This window comes from Dipodomys merriami, unplaced genomic scaffold (assembly GCF_024711535.1).
Source record: "Dipodomys merriami isolate MVZ:Mamm:240054 unplaced genomic scaffold, mDipMer1.0.p SCAF_1, whole genome shotgun sequence".
Lineage (NCBI taxonomy): Eukaryota > Metazoa > Chordata > Mammalia > Rodentia > Heteromyidae > Dipodomys > Dipodomys merriami.
This window is the reverse complement of record NW_027202270.1, coordinates 68937515-68958580: the sequence shown is the minus strand read 5'-3', so window position 1 is coordinate 68958580 and position 21066 is coordinate 68937515. Positions and strand designations below refer to the sequence as shown.

General features: G+C 36.5%; 1 protein-coding gene across 1 annotated transcript in view; it reads left to right on the top strand.

Annotated features, from left to right (window-relative positions):
- The window catches only part of Arhgap15 (Rho GTPase activating protein 15), a 644233-nt gene that overhangs the window by 385664 nt on the left and 237503 nt on the right, over nt 1–21066 (top strand). The window contains exon 10 of the mRNA XM_070023631.1: nt 19349–19447. Coding sequence (XP_069879732.1) covers nt 19349–19447 — 99 coding nt within the window. The remainder of the gene's footprint in view (nt 1–19348; nt 19448–21066) is intronic.

Below are 21066 nucleotides of genomic sequence, written 5' to 3'. Positions count from 1 at the left end.
AGGAGACCTGGCCTCTGTTTACCTTACAGTGAATGAATTTATCACACAGCTAAAGACCAAGCATTAAGAATAGCAAAATACTGGAAGTGGTGCTGTGGCTCAAGCGGTAGAGAGCTTGCCTTGAGCTGAAGAGCGCAAGGACAGAGCCCAAGCCCAGAGTTCAAGCCCCACAACCGACAAAAAAAAAAAAAAAGAATAGCAAAATACTAATGTTTGCAACTTTCATGGATCCACATTTCAAATGCTCTGAGGCCTTGGGCCAGTTACAAATTTTCTATCTTTAAAAACATCAATTAGCATGAAAACCTATTGAATATTATATAAAGAATTTGACAGGACCTTATTTAATGTTTTTTAGAAACAATTAAACATGTCAAAGAAGGGGTGAAAGCCTATTTTGGTTATGAATCTGTTCACATAATTATCAGTTAAAGAAGTCAGAAACATTTTAGAAAGACAAATAAGGTTAGGCCCTTACTTCATTGAAAATTGAATTCCCAATCATGTCAAATGCCTCAGATTTTCTAATACAAGGTTCACATATTTACATACAAATTTGCACATATACCTCCTTCTAATCTATATTAGGAAAATCATTTATTATATAAAAGCAAATAGTCATAAAGAAAAATAATACTGGTTGGAAATACACATAAACATCAGAGGAGATATGTATATAAAGTTAGATTCAAGTCAAGATGCCACAGTGGTGTGAAAACAGTACTGCAAATGGTAGTATGTAGGATGGGAGCTGACTAGGTTTGTCTATAGACCAGGACAGCACAGATGTAACTTTACCATTTTCATTCAGAAAAAGAGAGATGGAGAAAGAGGTAGTTAGCTGTGGGAAAACACATGATAATTCACTGGAAGATGTGTGGGACATACATGGGCTATGGTATCTGAGGTACTGTGGGGATGTTAATAAACATTTTGGAGTGAAGTCTGAATAAAAAGCACTTTCCTGTATAAGCCAAAGATACAGCTGTTTCTACAATCAAAAATTATAGTTTGACCCTCATCAAAAGCTAAAATGGAGCCTGTATCTACGCAGTCTTCATGTCATAGCTGTGGAGGTCACATAACTTCTTCAGGGGTACGGTCTGAGCCAAATGTTAGCATTTTAACCAGATTTGATTCCCATACTTAAATAACATCTTTGAAAATTACAACTCATTCTTGAGAAAAGAGATATTTGAGCACAAAACCTATCCTTAGTTCTACATGATATGTAAGTATATTAAACACCTTAAAAAATTAAGCACATGAATATTTTTCTTGTGTGCTTAAGATTATTGGGGGAAGGGAAGCCCAAAGCTGATGGCTAAAGACAGGAGATGCCAACAACTCCTTCTGTAATTATTTCTGGAGATGTGTTCTTTTAATTTAGAAAAATAACAGAATATCACATCAAGTTAATCCTATTTTAAGATTTTAAGCCCAATTTTGGCCATAATACATGTTTTAAGGGTGATGCAATTCTCTGTCTGGACACTTTACAGATAATACCTGTGGGATAATTGACATATAAATATCAATTAGGGTAATGAATAATAATTGCTTATTCTTATATTCTAATCCTAATCACTACTGTTACCATTGCATGTTGTTTATTCTCCTGATTGCAGAATACATATTCTGAAAAACACCACACAGAAATTTTGTGGCATGTTTTTGTGATGTTACACATTTGTACAACATTTTGACCATTTTATGTGTCCAGAACTATGATTATTCCTCAATGATGAGGGTGGAGAAATGTGCTTACACTTTTTTCTTTTCTTTTTCTTGCTCTTCTTTTTCTTTTGTCTTTTCTTTACTTTTTCTTTCTTTCTTTGTTTGCTGTTTCTTTCTTTCTTTTCTTTCTTTTGTTTGAGCTCTAGGCTGGTGGTGTATCCCTGAACTTTTTTTTTTTAATCAAAGCTAGCACCTTCTCATGTAAGCTACAAATTCACTTCTGGCTTTTTTGGTAGTTAATTAGAGTTAAGGTCTCAAGGACTTTCCTGTCAATGTTGGCTTTGAACTGCGACTCTCAGATCTCAACTTCTTGAGTAGCTAGGATCACAGGCATAAGCCAGTGATTCCTGGCCTATTTCTTTAGGCTTTAGTTTTGATGGATATTCATGTTGCCTGTTGGCATATATTCTTAAAACCACTGTGCTAGAAGAAGCAAATTACATAAAGCAGAGAGGCAGTAAAGAAGATAAATGTATAAATATCATGATGTAATCTTTCAAATGTCAGATGCTTTGAGGAGTATTTAGGTCACAAATTTGGAGATATTACAAGTGAAAAATGTAGAAAAGATTAATGTTTCTTTTATTCTATAGTCTTCAGACTGAGTCTTGAATTAAAGGATTTGGACTGTGAAGACAGAAATGGCCAAGACAGTTGAGGCACACATTTATAGGAAAACCAAATGGATAAAAGGCTGAGAGCATGATGATCAAAAAGCTCCATAGAAGGTGTTTCATAGAGTTCTAAGCTAATGAATTTGTAGGGGGGAAAAAAGCATTTTGTAGATAACTTGTTATTAATTGAATATTCATTATTATTTTTATTTGCCAAATACCAACTTAGAAGTTACCATGTGCCAAAAATAGCTGAATATTGAAATCACAAAAATATGTGATTTCATTCTTCACTCCAGCACTCCTTAGTAGGAACTATTTTACATCAAGAATATTATATGCATACCCAGAAAACTTGGCACTATTAGAAGACTGATGAAAAGATATTTTAGAATCTTATATTACAAAATTGTTGCTGTCACCTAATTTTACTAAATTCTTATGTAACCCAAATTGTAAAAGTTCCAGCAGTGTGTATATGGATGAAATAATTCTACCCGTTAGACACAAATATCACAAGACATGCTTGCCTTCTATGTAATCACAGCTCACTGTTTCCATCTCTAGTGTCTCCCTAGGTCTTTCTGGAAGTGGCTGGTGTATGTTTTACATCATGAGACCTATCTTCTGTCTTACTAGCTTCTCCTATGTTTCATCCTCCTTTATACACCACTGTCCACTTATTACCTAAAGAAGTCACCTCATCAAAGCTGTGTAGCCAACACCCTCTGGGCGCCCACTGCTTCTCGTGGACCCTAGAATTCCTATCTATAGAGCATTCTATTTGAAATTGAGGATTTTCCAGTCTATCTGGTTCCAAAAGGGCTCCTAGAACAGTTCTGTCTCTAGAGAAAGCAGAAACACTTCTGTTTGCCCACCTCATCTGCATGTACATCAGGCTGCAAACCTTGCATTCTTTTGTATCCAAATCTATTTCCTCTCATCCTTTGGATGGGGTTGGAGTACAGCTAGCATTCTCCATCTCTCAGTGTTCCCATTGACCCAACATGCTTTTCAGCTGACTGTCATTCACCTACTGCTAACTCTTACATGAAGACATCTAGGGTGATGAATATCGCTCTGCTAACTTAGTACACAGACCCAACTAAGGAGCTCCTTTCTTACTTCTTTTTCTTTTTTATGTAATGTGCATTACATACACTTACTGAATTTGCTCTTTTTTTTTCTTTAAGACATACTTCCTTCCTATAGGTGGTCCCATTAGTTGCAAAAGAAATATGCCTGAAAAGAATTGAAGGAACTCAGAAATATGCAACAGAGAGCAGCAACTCACTGTGATACCTCTTCCTAAGTTCTGTGGAAAATTTCAGGGAGGGACAGTGTGTGTAAGAATTTGTTTTGCACATAGTCACTTCTTGCAGTAGGAACTGAAAAATGAGGAACATTTGAGTGGAAGCCCAAAAAGGACAAAATATTTTCAGAAAAGTGTGTATCATAGCCTACAAATTTGGGCTCACAATCCATTCTCTCCAGTTACATTCCTGGAGATGTTTCTCAATGACTAACACACTACATTGCTCAGAACAGACTACAGGGAATGGGCATTCCTAAGCAGAACCTGCTCCATACCTCCATAGAGTGGCCTACTCCACAGAACTACATGATTCACCAGCTCTCAATATGGTTTATTATAAAATCCTTTACCTGCCTCAAAGCACTTTTCATCAAAGCCTCTTTTTAAGCTGAAGCTTAGGAGTGAAGAATGCCTTTAACAGAATCCTGAAATAGCTTTTAACCCGAGGCAGAGAGAGAAAGTGCTTTTAACCTAAAGTGCTTTCCTCTTAGGTACTTGAGCGTGTACCTAGCACTCAACATTAGTGGCTTGGAGAACACCCTTAAGACTTAAATGAAAAAGACTCTATTATAGATATCCCAACCTGTTATATTAATATATTACGAGTAATATTTGAAATCATTAAGCAGTTTTACTCCAACTAAATTTGAGTCTTTTCATATTGAACCATGCATTCATGCAAATAAATTGAAGTCTTACCACCTGGGATTCTAACAAATCTATGCTGCTATTAGATAGAGAAAAATGCAGTCTCTCTTCCTAGATTTTGCTTAAATCTGGAATGGGTTAAAATTTCAGCACTTTCCCCTCCCACAAAGACTCTTTGAACTCTCAACAATCACTGAATGACATTTTCATCTCTAGTCCCTAATGATAAATTAAATCATTTAGAATTGGTTCACTCAATTACCTGAATAAATTTTATGTATCAGATTTTCTTCTACTATCTGTCACTCAAACACAAATAAAATAATTGATCTCACAGTAGTGTTAACCCTTCAATAAAGAACGTCCTCCTGGGCTGGGAAGGTGGCTCAGTGGTAGAGTGCTTGCCTTGAATCCCTGAGGAGCTGGGTTCGATTCCTCAGCACCACATAAGCAAAAAGAAAAAAGCCAGAAGTGGCGCTGTGGCTCAAGTGGTAGAGCGCTAGCCTTGAGCTGAAGAGCTGAGGGACAGTGTCCAGGCCCCATGACCAGAACCAAAAAAAAAAAAAAAATGTCCTCCTCAGTTTTGTAAAGGTTTAGCTTCAACTTAATTACACAAAGTTATGTGATTGAATGAATGGATTCTATTAAAAGGTAGGAAGAGTTCACAAATATGGAAGACACTAGCAAGTCTGATGTAGTTGGAATTTTCAAAGCATGCCTCGTTCCTTTGCTGGTTCCCTCCATATTTCTGAGAAGGAAAACATGAAATGAAGAGCAAGAATTGTCAAGTTACATGGAAAATAGGCAGTCTTCACTAAATGAAATTAGCCACACTAATCATCTAAAATACACCTAAAGCAAAGCCGGGCACAAGTAACTCAAGCCCGTTTTCTACTGAGGAGGCGGAGACCTGAGGATCACAGTTTCAAGCCAGCCTGGGCAGAAAAGTCCCCATGAGACTCACAAAAGCTGGAAGTAGCACTATGGCTCAAGTAGTAGGGCATTAGTGTTGAGTACAAAGAGGCTCAGGGACAGTGCGCAGGCCCTGAGTTCAAGCTCCAGAACTGGCAGAACAAAATAAATAAAACTACCCTAAAATATACCAAAAGTAAACTGAACTACATGAATTTCTCTCAGTCATATGATTATGCTACAATCTTTAGCTACAAATCATTTTAATATTTTTATTATTTTCTCTTATTCATTTTGAATGTCTCATTCACTGATTCATGTATTTTAAGAGACTAGAAGGCACACAGTATACTAAACACTTACTTGTAAATATAAGAAAAAGAAGTAGGACATCTGGTCCTACTATGGAAAGTTTAATTAACCTTGAATATTCTTTTCTCACTTTCTCTACTGAGAAAACTGCTACTCAATTTGTTTCTCTTTCAGATTAGAATTACCAATGCCATGAGGCTATCATGGTCTTCTTTTCAGTCACCTCTGCCTTCTCTTTATAATAACTTCATATTTTAATAACATTTTTCTGGACAGTGAGGGTGTACAATATGTCAGAGACCATCTTGTTTTTTTCTTGTGATTCCTAGAAAGTTAATCCCTAGAAATAGATATAACCACATATGAAAACTTTCAGTGATCTTAGGAGAGTGGTTTATTTACAGTTTCTCATCCCTTCATGTTAAAACTCAATACTGTCATCACTTCATTTGGAGATCCTATTCTTTACCCCAACCCCCATCTTTTTACTTTTTTTTTCTGTTTTTGTTCTTGTCTCACACTATTGGATCATATTCAAACATTCTGGGGCTGAAGTATTTCAGTCGTGTGGCTTCAAATTCCATCTATAAGTTGATGCTCTCCAAAACTTAAAACGTCAGCCTCACACCCCAGACTTGCATGTTTAAATGTCTATTTGATAGCGCCTTAAGTGCTCAGTAGACATCTCAAATTTATCCAGAACAACCCTTGGTTCCCCTGCTCCCACGTGTTCTCTATTTCAGGAAATACCACAGCCATGTGCCAGCTGGAGTCACCCTGCACTCTATCTCTGTCTCTTCCACTTCCATCAGCAAATCCTGCCTAAAAATATAGTTTAAATTAAACCACATTTAGTCACTTCCATTATTACGATTCTTATTCAAGTACCCTGAATTCTCTGTAGAGTGTTTCACCAGTTCCCTGACTGGCCTCTCTGCTTTTCTGCTAGTTCTTCTTAAAGTCAGTCTCCACACAGCAACTGGGGTAGGAGAGGGGGGTAATTTAAAGGTATAAATTGCATCAACACTTTGCTGCTCAATAATCTTCAATTACTTAGAATAAAGTCACTTTAAAATCTATGTTCAGCATTCTCCTACAATCTGTAAGTTTCTACCTGTTTTGATCCCTAGGCTACCTTTTCAAATTCATCATTGGCTTTTATTCAAATACCATTGCCTCAGATATCTCTTTCTGGTAATACTACCAAGCAGTCTGCCTTGCTTTATTTTTCCATAGAACTTACTACCATCTGACTTTATATTTTTATTGTGTGTTCATGTGTTTGTGTGTTTTACATATACAGTATAAACTCTATAAAGACAGAGTGTTTTTTCCACTACTCTCTCCCCAGTAGACATTGAAAAATATTCTTGGATGAATAGATTGGATGAATGAAGACAGAAATGCATGAAAAATCCACTTGTTCAAACCATTTTCTTTGCTGGTATAATTCTGTGTGCATGAGCATATACACATGCATTTACACATATTTAGTGATATAGAGAGAGAGAGAAAGAGAGAGAGGGTCTACATTGGGTAAAAAGGAGGTAAAAGTACAAGATAAAGTTGCTAACTGAAGTAGATAAATCGGGAAAGTTTTCGTACTCATTTTCCCATTTAGGTTAATATGCTCTTCATTTAAGACAAAAATTTCCTTCTGGCTGATATAATTACCCACATGCCTATTTCACCAGTCAGAACAAAATTGATCTGAAGTCCAATTGCATGATGGTTTGGGAACTGAACAGAAAGAGCCAAAGGATATATTACAGAAGGACATCAAGTGTGGAAACGAGAAAGGAAGAAATAAAAAGCCTGAAGAGAGAAGAGAGAGAAAAGCATAGAAAGAACAACTTAGCTGAAGTATCTAAGTCTCTATCCCTGAAACACATATTGGACTGCTTTTGTCAGGAGATGCTATTACCCCTGAAGCCAACTATCCATCTTTGATGGGAGCTGCAGAGACTCAGCCTACTCTTGTGTGGGGATCTTCTTCACAGAGTCCAGACGAATCTCCAGACCCGTCTTTCTGTATACAAGTGGCCATTATGTGCTATAGATTTTAGGACCATATGTTTTGATGAAAAATATGAATAAACACATGGTAGAAAACCTTATACAAAAGTGTACATATTTTGTAAATCCTATTTATTTACATTCCTATCTACTTAAAAGTTAAAATGATTAAAATTTTCCCTGCACTTTCCTCTTGTGGGAAAAAAATAGTCACAAGTAAACAAGGAAATGAGGGAGATTTTCTTATATTGGAGGTCAGAGGATCAGCACAGAATCAGCCAGTTTTGTATAGCTATATACCATAAAGTAGTAGCTTATATTTACATTCAAAACTCCGAAACATCATAAGATAATGTAGTACCTCCTGAAGCACTTACTATATATTAAACACTATAGTATTTTATCATTAAGCATGTTTTATATTTTAATTCAGAAATCAGCTTTCCAGTAAGCTATAGCATTAAACTCAATCATCCATTTCTCCAGCAAAATTCAGTAAAGTTTTGTGACAAGTCTATCTTGAGTTCATATTGTGACTATATTAAGAAAAAGGAAGTGACAAGAGGTGAAGATGGAGGAACTGGAGAAAAAACAAAGGATAAGAAAAGCAGCACTACTCTGATATGCAATCTGAAATTTTTGATCTAGAATCCTAGATAAATGCTGTTTATAGTTCAAGATTTTAGGATGATTCCATCTAAAGTACTGAACTTCCTCATATTACAAATATAGTTGTCATCTGTCTATGTCCACTGCTTCTCTCCTGTAGCAAAGCACTGGAAAATGATCCACCATGTGTATGCCACTTTGGTGAAAGAATTTTCCAAGGGAATGTTGTCTGTTAAGGATATCAGTGAGGGCTGTATCCCCTGCCCCTTAACCCATTTTGTGTAACAGTCAATGGAGCCCCCTTCAATGAAGTTCAAGTCTTGAACAATTGGTGACTACAGATGGTGTCTTCATGTTGGTAATGGAAATAAAGTTAATACCCTGGTCCCAACTGTGTGAGTTATAGGACATGTGTTGTTTCTCCTGCTTCTTATTTCATAACTTTCCTGAGCATATTGATGGTTAATCATCTCCAAAACTGGTGTCCAGCTTCTAGTTAATTTATTGAGTTCCTCCCCACCTCTACCCCTCAAGTATTATTCAGATAAAATATGCCTTTTCTTAATGTTACCACCGTGTTAGGTGTTTTTCTGTTGCTTGTAGCCAGAAACCTTAACCAATAGACCTTACTACTAAGGCCATTGTCTGTTTTGTTTCCGTAACTGAACGATCCACTTGGCTGTCATTTTTTCCTGTCTTCACCTATATTTCTCATATAGGTGTCATCCTTGGTACTTTGTTCTTCCTTTTGCAAGATTCCTGCAGTAGCTGCAATGCCCTCTCTCTTAAAAGTAGAATAACATCATTTTGAAAAGCATGTAGAGACTGTCTCTTGTGTAAATGATGATAACACTGTCACATTATTTGAACATTTAACTGTCTCTATTGAGTAGTTCTCATAGTTTTGATTCATTTGGAATCTAACTGACAGAGATCCCATTACTGCCTGTTCTTTTCATAATTTGTCAAAAGTATACAGCAGTGACGAGAGGAAATGAACCTAATTTGTAATCTGAGAGACTTAACCTGGTTGTGCTGATGAACTAACTAAACTGGTCAAAGTTTGAGAGCTTAAAAAGGAAACACCACCTCCTCAAGCTAAACTTGAATTCATTATATAAACAACATGATTTATAAGTGCAGTCGTGTGCAAGATCTATTTATTTTTCTCACCAAAAGATGCTTTCAAAGAAAAATTGCAGAAAATGGATTTTCTCCAACCAATGTGTTGCCTGCCACCCCTGGTACAAGTGCTGAAATGGGAGGACGAAGATATAATGATCGTGTTTGCCAAGGCCATAGGCGTTTGCGGAGGATCCCAAAAATATTGGCACCTCCAGCAAGAGGTATTTTCTAAATTTTAAAAAAATAAGCTGTTAAGAGAGGAAGAAAAGATTACCAGTGAGCCCACAGATGGGAATGTAGGTGGGGAGTTAGGAGCTCGGGCTACTGGAAATGCTTGCTTTTATAGAATACCATAAGGAAGAATATAATGGAAATAAGCTTTATTCCTGGTGACAGACATAGGGGTGGAGGGGCAAAGCTAGTGAATTGATGTTGCCCAATTAAACAGAATATTATCTCTCTCCTTCTCTGTTGTCTACAACATTTAAAGGTAGATGTTCCAAACAGAATGGTTCAAAACATTCCAGTAGTGTAATGCTCCTCCTTGTGTTTCAAACTTCAGATTGTATAAGTTTGTAAATGGGTTGCAATCTTGCAATTGAAATTAAATTTGGCAATGTCAATTTAACTAACTAACTCTCTATGATTTACTTTCTTTGGAGAACAGTGTGTGTGTGTGTGTGTGTGTGTGTGTGTGTGTGTGAACTCAGGGCCTGAGCACTGTTCATGACCTTTTTTGCTCAAGAATAGCATTATACTTCTTGTGGCACAGCTCCACTTCTAGGCTTTTGTTAGGTAACGGGAGACAAGAATCTCTGATGCCCCAGATTGCATCAGACTGTGATCTTCAGATCTCAGCCTCCTGAGTAGCTAAGATTACAGTCATGAATTGGTACTGACAAATGGATAGCATGTTCATTATCATCTCCTCTAAGCTCATGTTGACTAAAGATTCTTTATGATGAAATTGATGACATCTGTACAAACTGCAAACATAGGCATGAAATGCATTTGATTATTCAGTTGAAAATACAAAGGGATAAGGATAGTTTTAGGCATGACTAGATCTAGAAGCACAAAATGAATTCAAATCTTTCTCAGCTTTTTCACTCATTGGCTTTTTGCTCCAGTATGCCTTCCCAGCGGTGGCAGCATCTGTCCTACAAAGCTGGATTGTTTCTTCAAACTTTAAAGACTCCTATAGAAAGAGGGCTTTTCATTCCCAGAAGCACCAGAGAAAAGCTCTAGGCTTACTAGATAAGAGATAATTGGGTATCATATTCAACTCTGAATAAATTTCTATGACTAGCTAAATGCAGTGTGCGTTCATCCTTGGAGTAAGAGGTGGTGAGGACATTATTACCTAAAATAAATGACAATAAAATGAGAAAGATGCCATCTACAAAAGATATTCTCACAATACAAAAGGGAAATAGATGCAATGCCAGAAAATTGAGCTATATCTACCATTGTCTTCCTAGGCAGTGCCATCTGGAACAATGGATGCCACTGTACTAGTTCATCAATCCTAGCCCATTCATTGCCATTGTAATCTTTCTCTAAACCTTATTGCCATTGCTACATCCACATTCTAGTCAAATTAATGATTTCAATGAAGAAAACATGACTTCCAAGAGTTCAGTTGAAAAGGGTGGGTAGGGAACTCTTGACACATTATGATATAGGAAGGCCAAGTTACATGGCAAGTATGTAGAGTGTCTGAAGTTGTCCACTAGAAAGTCAGGAGCCAGGATGCCTATATCCTATTCTTTTCTCTTCGCTACTTTCCTAGTTTCTGGTGCTTTTCTCCTTCTATATCCCCACAGCAGTTTCTTAATATATCATCTTGGTTAAGCTGCTTTGGGCTCTAGGTGTTAGAATACCTAATTCAGTAGTTGAAAGGATCAAGAAAATGTGGTATATATACACAATGGAATTCTATGCCTCCATCAGAAAGAATGGCTTGCCCCATTTGTTAGGAAATGGAAAGACTTGGAAAAAATTATATTAAGTGAAGTAAGCCAGGCCCAAAGAAACATAGGTCCCATGGTTTCCCTTATTTGCAATAACTAGTATATGTCTGAGACAAGCAAAAACAGTCAGATAAGTTGATGTTAGAGGAAATGAACCCCAAGATAAGGACTCAAATGGTTTTTCTTTCTTGGTATTGTTTCTAACATATTATAAGATGATTTCTTTGTTGCTTTGTATGTCCCTCCCCCACAGTATAACCCCTGCTTTCACTGTATTTGATGTTGGTATAATTTGGAGAGCAGATGGGAAAAAAATTGTTTAAATAGAGATACAGGTTGACCCATTGCAATAATGAGATGTACAAGACGCTATGTCAAAAAACAAATTTTACAATCTAGGCGGGAGTGGGGGGGTCAGGAGAAGGGAATGTCATTGTGGAGATGTGAGGGAAGGGATGGTAGGGGAAAAACAAAGGAGGAGGCAGCAATGCTTGATAAGAAATGTACTCATTACCTTGCTCATGTGATTGTAACGCCTCTGTACAGTACTTTCATAATAAAAAAACTTATTTTAAAAAAAGAATTCAAATAAAAGCCACTATCTCTAAAAAAATTACCTAATTAAAAATCTAAATATAACAAGAAGTTTAAAAAACTGTATTGGGATTGAAATGTTGTATTACATCAGATTCTCACATTTTTTTATCTTGTGGCAACAAGATTGCTGCAATAACTCCAAGTATCATATCACTCCAAGGTGATGTTCAAAGTGTGAAGAATAAGAAGAAAGGACTTCCTTCTATAGTCTTCTATAGTCTTTCAAGGAACAAAATATCCTTCACATTCTTCTCCCATATCTCTGGCCATACTATCTAATCATCTAGAGCTGCAAACGAGGTAAAAGTCAGAAATAATTTTTAGGTTCTTTCTTTTAAGTAAATTCTTAAAATAGGAAAAAAAAGAGCTGGTACTGCTTTTATGTTGTTTGTGCTGGTCCTGGGCTGGACTTGAATTCAAGTCTGGGCTCTAAACTTCTTTTGCTCAAGTCCAGTGCTCTTCCACTTGAGCCACACACTTCAGTTCTGGCTTTTATTTTTTTTTTGGTAGTTTAATGAAGATAAGAGTCTCACAGACTTTCCTGCAAGAGCTGACTTTGAATCGTAGTCCTAAGATGTCAGCCACCTGAGTAATTAGGATTGAAGACATGAGTTCGTGGTGCTGACAACTGGATAAAACTTTTTACTAAGGATGTCTAGGGATGGCTTATTAATAGGAAATTGATTATACAAACATGCTTTCAAAGAACTTAGCCTGTTTGAAAAGCACATAAAAGGAACTTTATAATACAATCTTTATCTCCTAGTAAAGCTTAATCATTAATTAAAGAGATACTAGTATACTGGGTACTGCTGACATACATCTGTAATCCTTTTTACTGAGGAGGCTGAGATCTGAACATCAAAATTCAGAGATGGCTCAGGCAAAGAAGTCTATGAGACTCTGATCTCCAATTTGCCACCAAAAAGCTAGAAGGAGAACTGTGACTTAAGTGGTAGCGTGCTAGCCTTGAGCAAAGCTCAGGAACAGCACCCAAGCCCTGAAGACCAGCAAAAAACAATCAATTAGGCCAGCCACCAGTGGCTCATGCATATAATCCAAGCTACTCAGGAAGCTGAGATTTGAGGATTGAAGTTCAACGACATCCTAGGCAGGAAAGTCCATGAGACTCTGATCTCTAATAAATCACTAGAAAACCAGAAGTGGCGTTGTAGCTCAAAGTGGTAGTAATCTTGAGTAAAATAACCTTGAATAAAGTAACCTTGAGTAAAAGAGCTCAAGGACAGAACCTAGGACCTGCGTTCAAGCCCCATGACAAAAATAAAAATAAAAATTTAGAAATAAATAAATAACTAGGTATTGTTTTTTCTTTGAATGTAGCACCTCTCTCTTTGTATCTTTCTTCCCCTTATAGATGCATTATCTCCTTCATCTTTCCAAAATATCATTTGCCTCCTTTTAAGTCCCAATTAACCCTAAGGGTTTGGTTCTTTGAGAAGTCTATGCTGGGTGCTCAACACTGTTCTGATAGCCCACCCTGAGTGAGTATAGTACATCCATGCTTTCCAGGTACAACATATTTCCTCAATAAAAAAAATCTTGCCTGTTTACTTACTTGCTGCTCCGACAAGCAAGTTTTAGTGGTTAGAGATTGAAAATCAGCTCTTATAGTACAAGTGCCTGGCAATTCTGTAATTATATTATATTATAGAATAGGCACTCAGGATATCTTTCACAAATAACTGAACAAATTAAAGTGGTAATAACCTAGAATTCCTTTTATCTCTTTGTATACTACCTGTGAATAAGAAGGGAAAACAAAACAAAACTCTTTTCTCAATTTAATATTCGTTCCATTAAGGAATCCACTTTTCTTGACCATCCTCTAACTTCCATCATACAATCTGTGTGTGTGTGTGTGTGTCTCTGTCTCTCTCATCTGTCTGTCTGTCTCTCTCTTCTGCTCTTTCACATAGACACAAACACACTGTACAGATGCAAAGACAGACACCACACCTGAACTGAATGGACTGAAATGTATCAGTGTATCACATTTGCATTAAAGGGCACCATCTTTAGCATTTGGTACCTTTTTTTTTCTTTTCTGTCAGTCATGGCGCTTGAACTCTGAGCCTGGGCCTGTCACTCAGCTCTTCTGCTCAAGGCTAGCACTCTACCACTTGAGCAGCAGTGCCACATCTGGTTTTCTGGTGGTTTATTGGAGATGAGTCTCACAGACTTTCCTGCCAGAGCTGGCTTTGAAGCTTAATCCTCAGATCTCAGGATCCTGAGGATTATGGGTGTGAGCCACGGGCACCAGGCATTCAGTACTTTTTATGACACCTACTAAATCCTAGTGAGTGTATTTGTTCATTTCCTCTATTAGTCCCTACAATATTAGTGAAATCTTGATACTTTTTCTACAACTTAAAATGCTTAACTCAAAGGTAGTCAATAACAAATGTATGTTTTTTTTGTTTTTTGTTTTTTTTTTGTCGGTCGTGGGGCTTGAATTCTGGGCCTGAGCGCTGTCTCTGAGCTCTTCAGCTCAAGGCGAGCGCTCTACCGCTTGAGCCACAGAACCACTTCCGGTTTTCTAGTGCTTTATTGGAGATAACAGTGTCGAGGAGTTCCCTGCCCAGGCAGGCTTTGAACCATGGTCCTCAGATCTCAGCCTCCTGAGTAGCTAGGATTACAGGCGTGAGCCACCAGCGCCCGGCTACTTTATGTAATTCTATATTATGGTTACTGATTGGAACAAATCTTTATTATTTGGTCAAATGTTTAGCAGTAAGACTCACAGTTATGCTGCATATTGGTCCATTATATTGCTTTGCTTTTTATCTTTCTATATCTTGCATAAAAAATACACATTTCCGTATTGGAGTGCATTACTAAATAGTATATTAGCCTTAATTGCTTTCTTTAATTTTAAGTTGGTACAAATTTATAACTTTTCTTAAGAAATGCATAGTATGGTCTTGTTTGTGATCATTTGGGTAAATGCCCAAAAGTGGGATTGCTGGGTCATAGGGGAGCTCTATGTAGTCTTTTGAGGAACCTCCATACTGCTTTCCAAAGTGGTTGAATAAGTTTACACTCCCACCAACAATGCAGTAGGATTCCCTTCTGTCCACATCCCCTCCAGCATCTGTTGTTATTAGAGTTCTTGATTATAGCCATTCTAACTGGAGTGAGGTGGAATCTCAATGTTGTTTTGATTTGCATTTCTTTTATGACTAGAAAGGTTGAGCATTTCTTCATATGTCTATTGGTCATTCTTATTTCCTCTTCAGAGAAGCTTCTCTTTAAGTCTTTAGCCCACTTATTTATTGGGCAGTTGTTTCTTTGAGGATTGTTTATTGCAGAATTATTTGCCATAGCTAAGATATGGAACCAACCCAGATGCCCCTCAGTAGATGAATGGATCAAGAAAATGTGATATATACATGTATATGTGTGTGTGTGTGTGTGTGTGTGTGTGAGTGTGTGTGTGAGTATATATATATATATATATATATATATATATATATATATATATATATATATATATGAATTCTATGCCTCCATCAGAAAGAATGACATTGCCCCATTTGTTAGGAAATGGAAAGACTTGGAAAAAATTTTATTAAGTGAAGTAAGCCAGACCCAAAGAAACATAGTCCTATGATTTCCCTTATTTGCAGTAACTAGTATATGTCTGGGACAAGCAGAAAAGGTCAAAAGCTATGTACATATGACTAGATAAGATGATGTTGGAAGTGGCGCTGTAGTTCAAGTGGTAGAGCGCTCGCCTTGAGCTGAAGAGCTGAGGGACAGCGCCCAGGCCCAGAGTTCAAGCCCCACGACCGACAAAAAAAAAAAAAAGATGATGTTAAGCAAAATGAACCCCAAGACTGGTACACAGTGTTTTTTTTTCTTACTATTGTTCCTAATGTACCACGTGATTTTTTTGTTTCTTTGTATATTCCCTCCCCCATGATATAACCCCTCTTTTCACTGTGTTTGATGTAGGTGCTCTGCATCTTGTATATACACTTCTCTAACTTGGGGAGGGAAAAGGAAAAAACAAAATACTTAAATAGGGATACAGGTTGACCCATTGTAACAATGGGATGTACAAAACACTATGTTGAAAAATGAACTTTACAATTTAGGTGGGGAGGGGGGAAAAGGGGAAGTACAGTTATGGAGGTGTGAGGGAAGGGACGGTAGGGGCAAAACAAAGGAGGAGGCAACAATGCCTGGTAGAAAATATACTCATTACCTTGCTCACGTAACTGTAATCCCTCTGTACAGTATTTTTACAATAAAAATGTATTTAAAAATACATAAAAATCCTGAGTTCCATATATTGCAATTTAAGACCTCCATTATTAAAATATATCATTCAACATTCTATTATACTATTACTTCTTAGTTACTTCCACCAACAATACTGTCATTCAAAAAACACTTACTTAACCCCAGCATATACCAAATGTTGTCTAAATACTGAGGAGCTGATCATTAGAAATAACTGATATGGTTCTTACTATTGTGGATTTTATATTCTAAGCTGTAAACATGCCTGGCTGATAATAGTAGATAGGGATAAGTGCGCTAAGAAAACTAAGGCAGAGACAGTGGTACAGAAAGTAGTGTTAAGTGGCACCAGTGGGTAGAAAAGGTTAAAATTACATAATGCCATTCAATCAAAGCCCTGAAGGCAATAGTGATTGATGCAGAAAAAATCACAGTGCAAAGTCCTTGCGGCAGATACATGTTTGGCAAGGATGAGAAGCAATAGTGTGGACAGGAAGGTACACAATGAAGTTAATTTTTGAGGGCATAACAGGTAGAAGAACATCATTACAGTGACCTTGCCACATGTTCTTTTCATTCTTAGTAATAATAAACATTAAAACTATTTTGTTAAGTTGTAAAAATGGATGATGGTGATGGCTAAATGATTTTATGAATGGTCTTAATACTATGAAACTATAGACCTAAAGATGGGTATAATGGTGAGTTTTATGTTACACATATTTTACCATAAATTAAAAATATCTCTGTGTCCCAGAATAGATACTAAGTACTGGTGTTTAGAATGTACAGTAAAGATTCAGACAATCCGAATCTACTGAGAAAACATCACTGATTTTTTTTTTTCCTTACTGTGATAAAATTCTTGAAAAATCAACTACAGGAGGAAAGTTTTTTTTTGCTTCATAGTTTCAGAGGTTTCACTTCAAGGTCAGCTGGATCCATTGCTTTGGACCTAAGTCAAGTCAATAATGGGTGGTGGAAGTGTGTGGCTGAGTAGCTGGATGATTCATAAAGGAAAGCTACTTACCTTTCTTAAACCAAAGAAAGAATAGAGAGACTGGAATTGGCCAAGGACAAGATATATCCTCCAAAAGCAGGCCCACAGAGATCTCCTTCCTCTAACCACATCCAAATTCTTGTTTCTACCCACCTCTTATAATGCAATCAAATTATAAATCCATTTATGAATTAATCCACTGATTAGATCTAGTCCCTCATAATCCAAGCCCCTCCCAACAGTACTATCACCTGGGGATGAAGACTTCAACATAGGAGCTTTCAGGGGACATTTCCAATCCAAATTACAATTATAATTTAGTATATATTTATAGAATTTTATATATCCTATATATTACATATAGTTTTATATAGAATACATATTGCATATATTCATATATGTATGTCTCATATATAGTATATATTTGTAGTTATATACATAAATATATGTCATAAAATGTGTTTATAATATACATATATTTATGTATATGTTATGTATTATTATATATACATATGTATATTATATATATAATTGCAAATATACAATGCAAACTAACATCAATCATGTTCCCAAAGAGAAAGCACTAGGTTATGAATCTCACAGTATGTGTTCTTGGAAACATTAGTGCAGAGAGCTCTCAGAAATAGAAAGGGATTGCTCAAACTATTTCAAGGACTAATGTACCTCCAGCAACTCACAGAAATTCACTGATGAATTGGCATATGCAGAGATCTAAAATAAAAAGCTTTAAATTGCTTAAATACACATTTTGATATCTGTTTAACTTTTTTGATACAAGGTCGCAAAACCATTTTGATCGCAGACATCTTCTGCCTCACCTCTGAACATCCTGAGGATCTAGTGTTCCAACAAAGCTATGTCACTGAAAAGGAAAACCTGAGTCAGGAAGGCAAGAGTTTGTGGGGAAAGTGTGACCTGAGTTGAGCCCTGAGGGAAAGGTCATTCTTAGAATTAGAGAAGTAGTTATTGCAAATAAAGGAAACCATGGGACCTATGTTTCTTTGGGCCTGGCCTACTTCACTTAATATAATTTTTTCCAAGTCTTTCCATTTCCTAACAAATGGGGCAATGTCATTCTTGCTGATGGAGGCATAGAATTCCATTGTGTATATATGCCACATTTTCTTGATCCATTTATCTACTGAGGGACGTCTGGCTTGGTTCTATATCATAGCTATGGTAAATAATGCTGCTATTTTCAATAACTTGTATATATCTGAGACAAACAGAAAAGGTCAGATAAGATGATGTTAAACAAAATGGACTCCAAGATAAGAACATAAGTGTTTTTTTTCTTTCTTGCAATTGTTTCTAACATATTTATAAGGTGATTTTTTTTGTTGTTGTTGCTTTGTATGTCCCTCCCCCATGGTATAACCCCTGTTTTCACTGTATTTGATGTTGGTATAATTTGGGGAATGGAAGGAAAAAAACAAAATGTTTAAGTAGGGATACAGGTGGTCCCATTGCAACAATGAGATGTACTATGTCAAAAAATGAACTTTACAACTTTGGCGGAAGTAGGGGGAAGTGTAGTTGTGGAAATGGGAAGGCAGGCATGGTAGGGAAAAACAAAGGAGGAGGCAACAATGCTTGATAAGAAATGTACTCATTACCTTGCTCATGTGTTTGTAACCCTTCTGTATGGTATTTTCACAATAAAAAAATCTTATTTAAAAAAAAAAAGATCTAGAGAAGTAGAAGGAAGCCAGAGTGCTAAACCACTCCTTTCAGAGTACCTGTCCTGTGATTTGCATTTCCAAATACCATTGAGCTACAGAATAAAAGTCCTAAAATACTGATAAAATAATCATCTTGGAAATCACAAAAATCCATCTTTTGGAAATATTCAGATCAAGAACATTAAGATCAGTTATTTTGGAGAAGTTACCTGAATTCCTGTTCGTTAACTTATAGACAAGAATTTCTAGACAAAAGGCCCAGATTGATGACTTAGACATCCCAGCTTAATCAACCAAAAGGTGTTAACTTTCTTACTCTGGTACCAGAATCCTGATGTATAAAGAAAGGACTTGTGGTCTTTGTATGTCTGCCACAGAAGCTTTTTGCTTTTTTAAAGCAAAAAAGTGAATTCCTGTGCAAAATGAAGATTTCAGCATGCACAAGATATGGAATCAGAATCAAATTAAAGAACAACGCAAGCTTGGATTTTAATGAAGCCTCATCTTTGTTTCTTTTGCAGATCAAATTTTTGGCTCTCATCTGCACACAGTGTGTGAACGTGAACATTCCACAGTTCCACGGTTTGTAAAGCAATGCATTGAAGCTGTCGAAAAAAGAGGTGAGTAACTGAATATACAGCAGTTGCCTTCATTCCTTCATCCTCCGAACAACCAGCACTTGAGTTCATTGAGCCTCTTGATTTGTCTGGAAACCCACGCAATTACAACTTGACTTTTGGTTAATCAGTTAAGAGGATCAGATTTCTTATTAAGTTCAGTTTGTTTTTACAATAGGGACATTAGTAATTCTCACTAGCATTCTTTTTTTTCTTAATATTTTGTCTGTCTGACATACTGTTGATTCAATTGCAAACTCCTTGTTTCCAAGCCAATGATAAAACATTCATAAAATATCAGCGCTCACAGTGTTAGAACCCCCCTAACATTCATGCTGGAAGACGTTGTGCCAGAACAATTTTTGGTAAGCCCCCAACATTATCTAAGAAAAGCAAATAGCATTTCAACTTGCAGTGGCACCCCATCTTCCACGTTTCTATTCAGTGCAGAATACAGCTAGCTAGTTTTCCTGGAACAATTAACAGATGCACCTCCAATGTTGAAATGACCTTTGATTTCTCTTGTTCAACATTGTTTTTCATCTGAAATTATTTCATCTTACTGAAGAGAACAAAATAAAACCCAATTGACTCATCATTTCTGTGCTCATCTATCTGCGGGATGTTTTTTCCTTTCACACTATGACTTCACTCATTCAAGGTCATTTTTCCTGGAAGATATACATTACTAGATGCAGAATCTTAAAGAATGTATTATATAAAAATGTGAGGCTTCATCACCATCTGTTACAAGTTTACAACATATTCCCAGGATCTTGGGGCGTATATATCATGTGAAAGATAGAGGTGTTTTCAGAAAAAGAGAATTAGTGAACCTTTTCTCATTTCTGGCTTCTAGTCTCTTGAAACAATAGAACCAAAGGGGAAACAATCTTTACCAAGTAATCTGCTAGGAAAAGGCCATTTTAATTCTCTCAGTGTTACCTGCTTTATTATAAAAGCATAATAAAAATGGTCCGCAATTTCCAACTCCTGGAAATACATACTTTAATTATACTGAAAGGACAGCTTTGGGATCTGATCATTCCCAGATCAGTAGAGAATGAGAGAATTAACAAGAGGAGAAAGAGTGGGTGGGGAAGGTGGGTAAAGACGGTAGTTTGGGGAAAAGCATATTCTCACATCAGAGAATGAAAGGGAGAGTACTGAGAAAGGGTAGGAAACAGTACATGCAGAATAAACATGAGGAGAGGTGTCTGGGAGAAAGGAAGTCAATTGGAATTTAGAGAGAAATATATTTTTATTGTCTGTTGCAATTTCATTTAATTTTGCAAGTACATATTTTAGGTATAACTATTATTTAATAAATACTTGAAGCTAAAATGGGTCACTGAGAAATTACAGTGTTATTATTTTCAATAGGTAAATTTTCATCATTTCCAAGATATTTTTACTGATGATGTGAGCACTATTACATTAGATCAAATATCCAAATAGGACATTGGGGGAAGCTGCAGGTAATAAGATGCATGCACATACAAGGAAGAGCTCTATGCCTCTTGATTTATGAATCTACCCTTCACAAAAATAAAACAGCCTGTTTGATGCAGTCTTTCAGTGTGCAAACAGTATAATATTGTAAAGTAGAAAATGTCTATGAA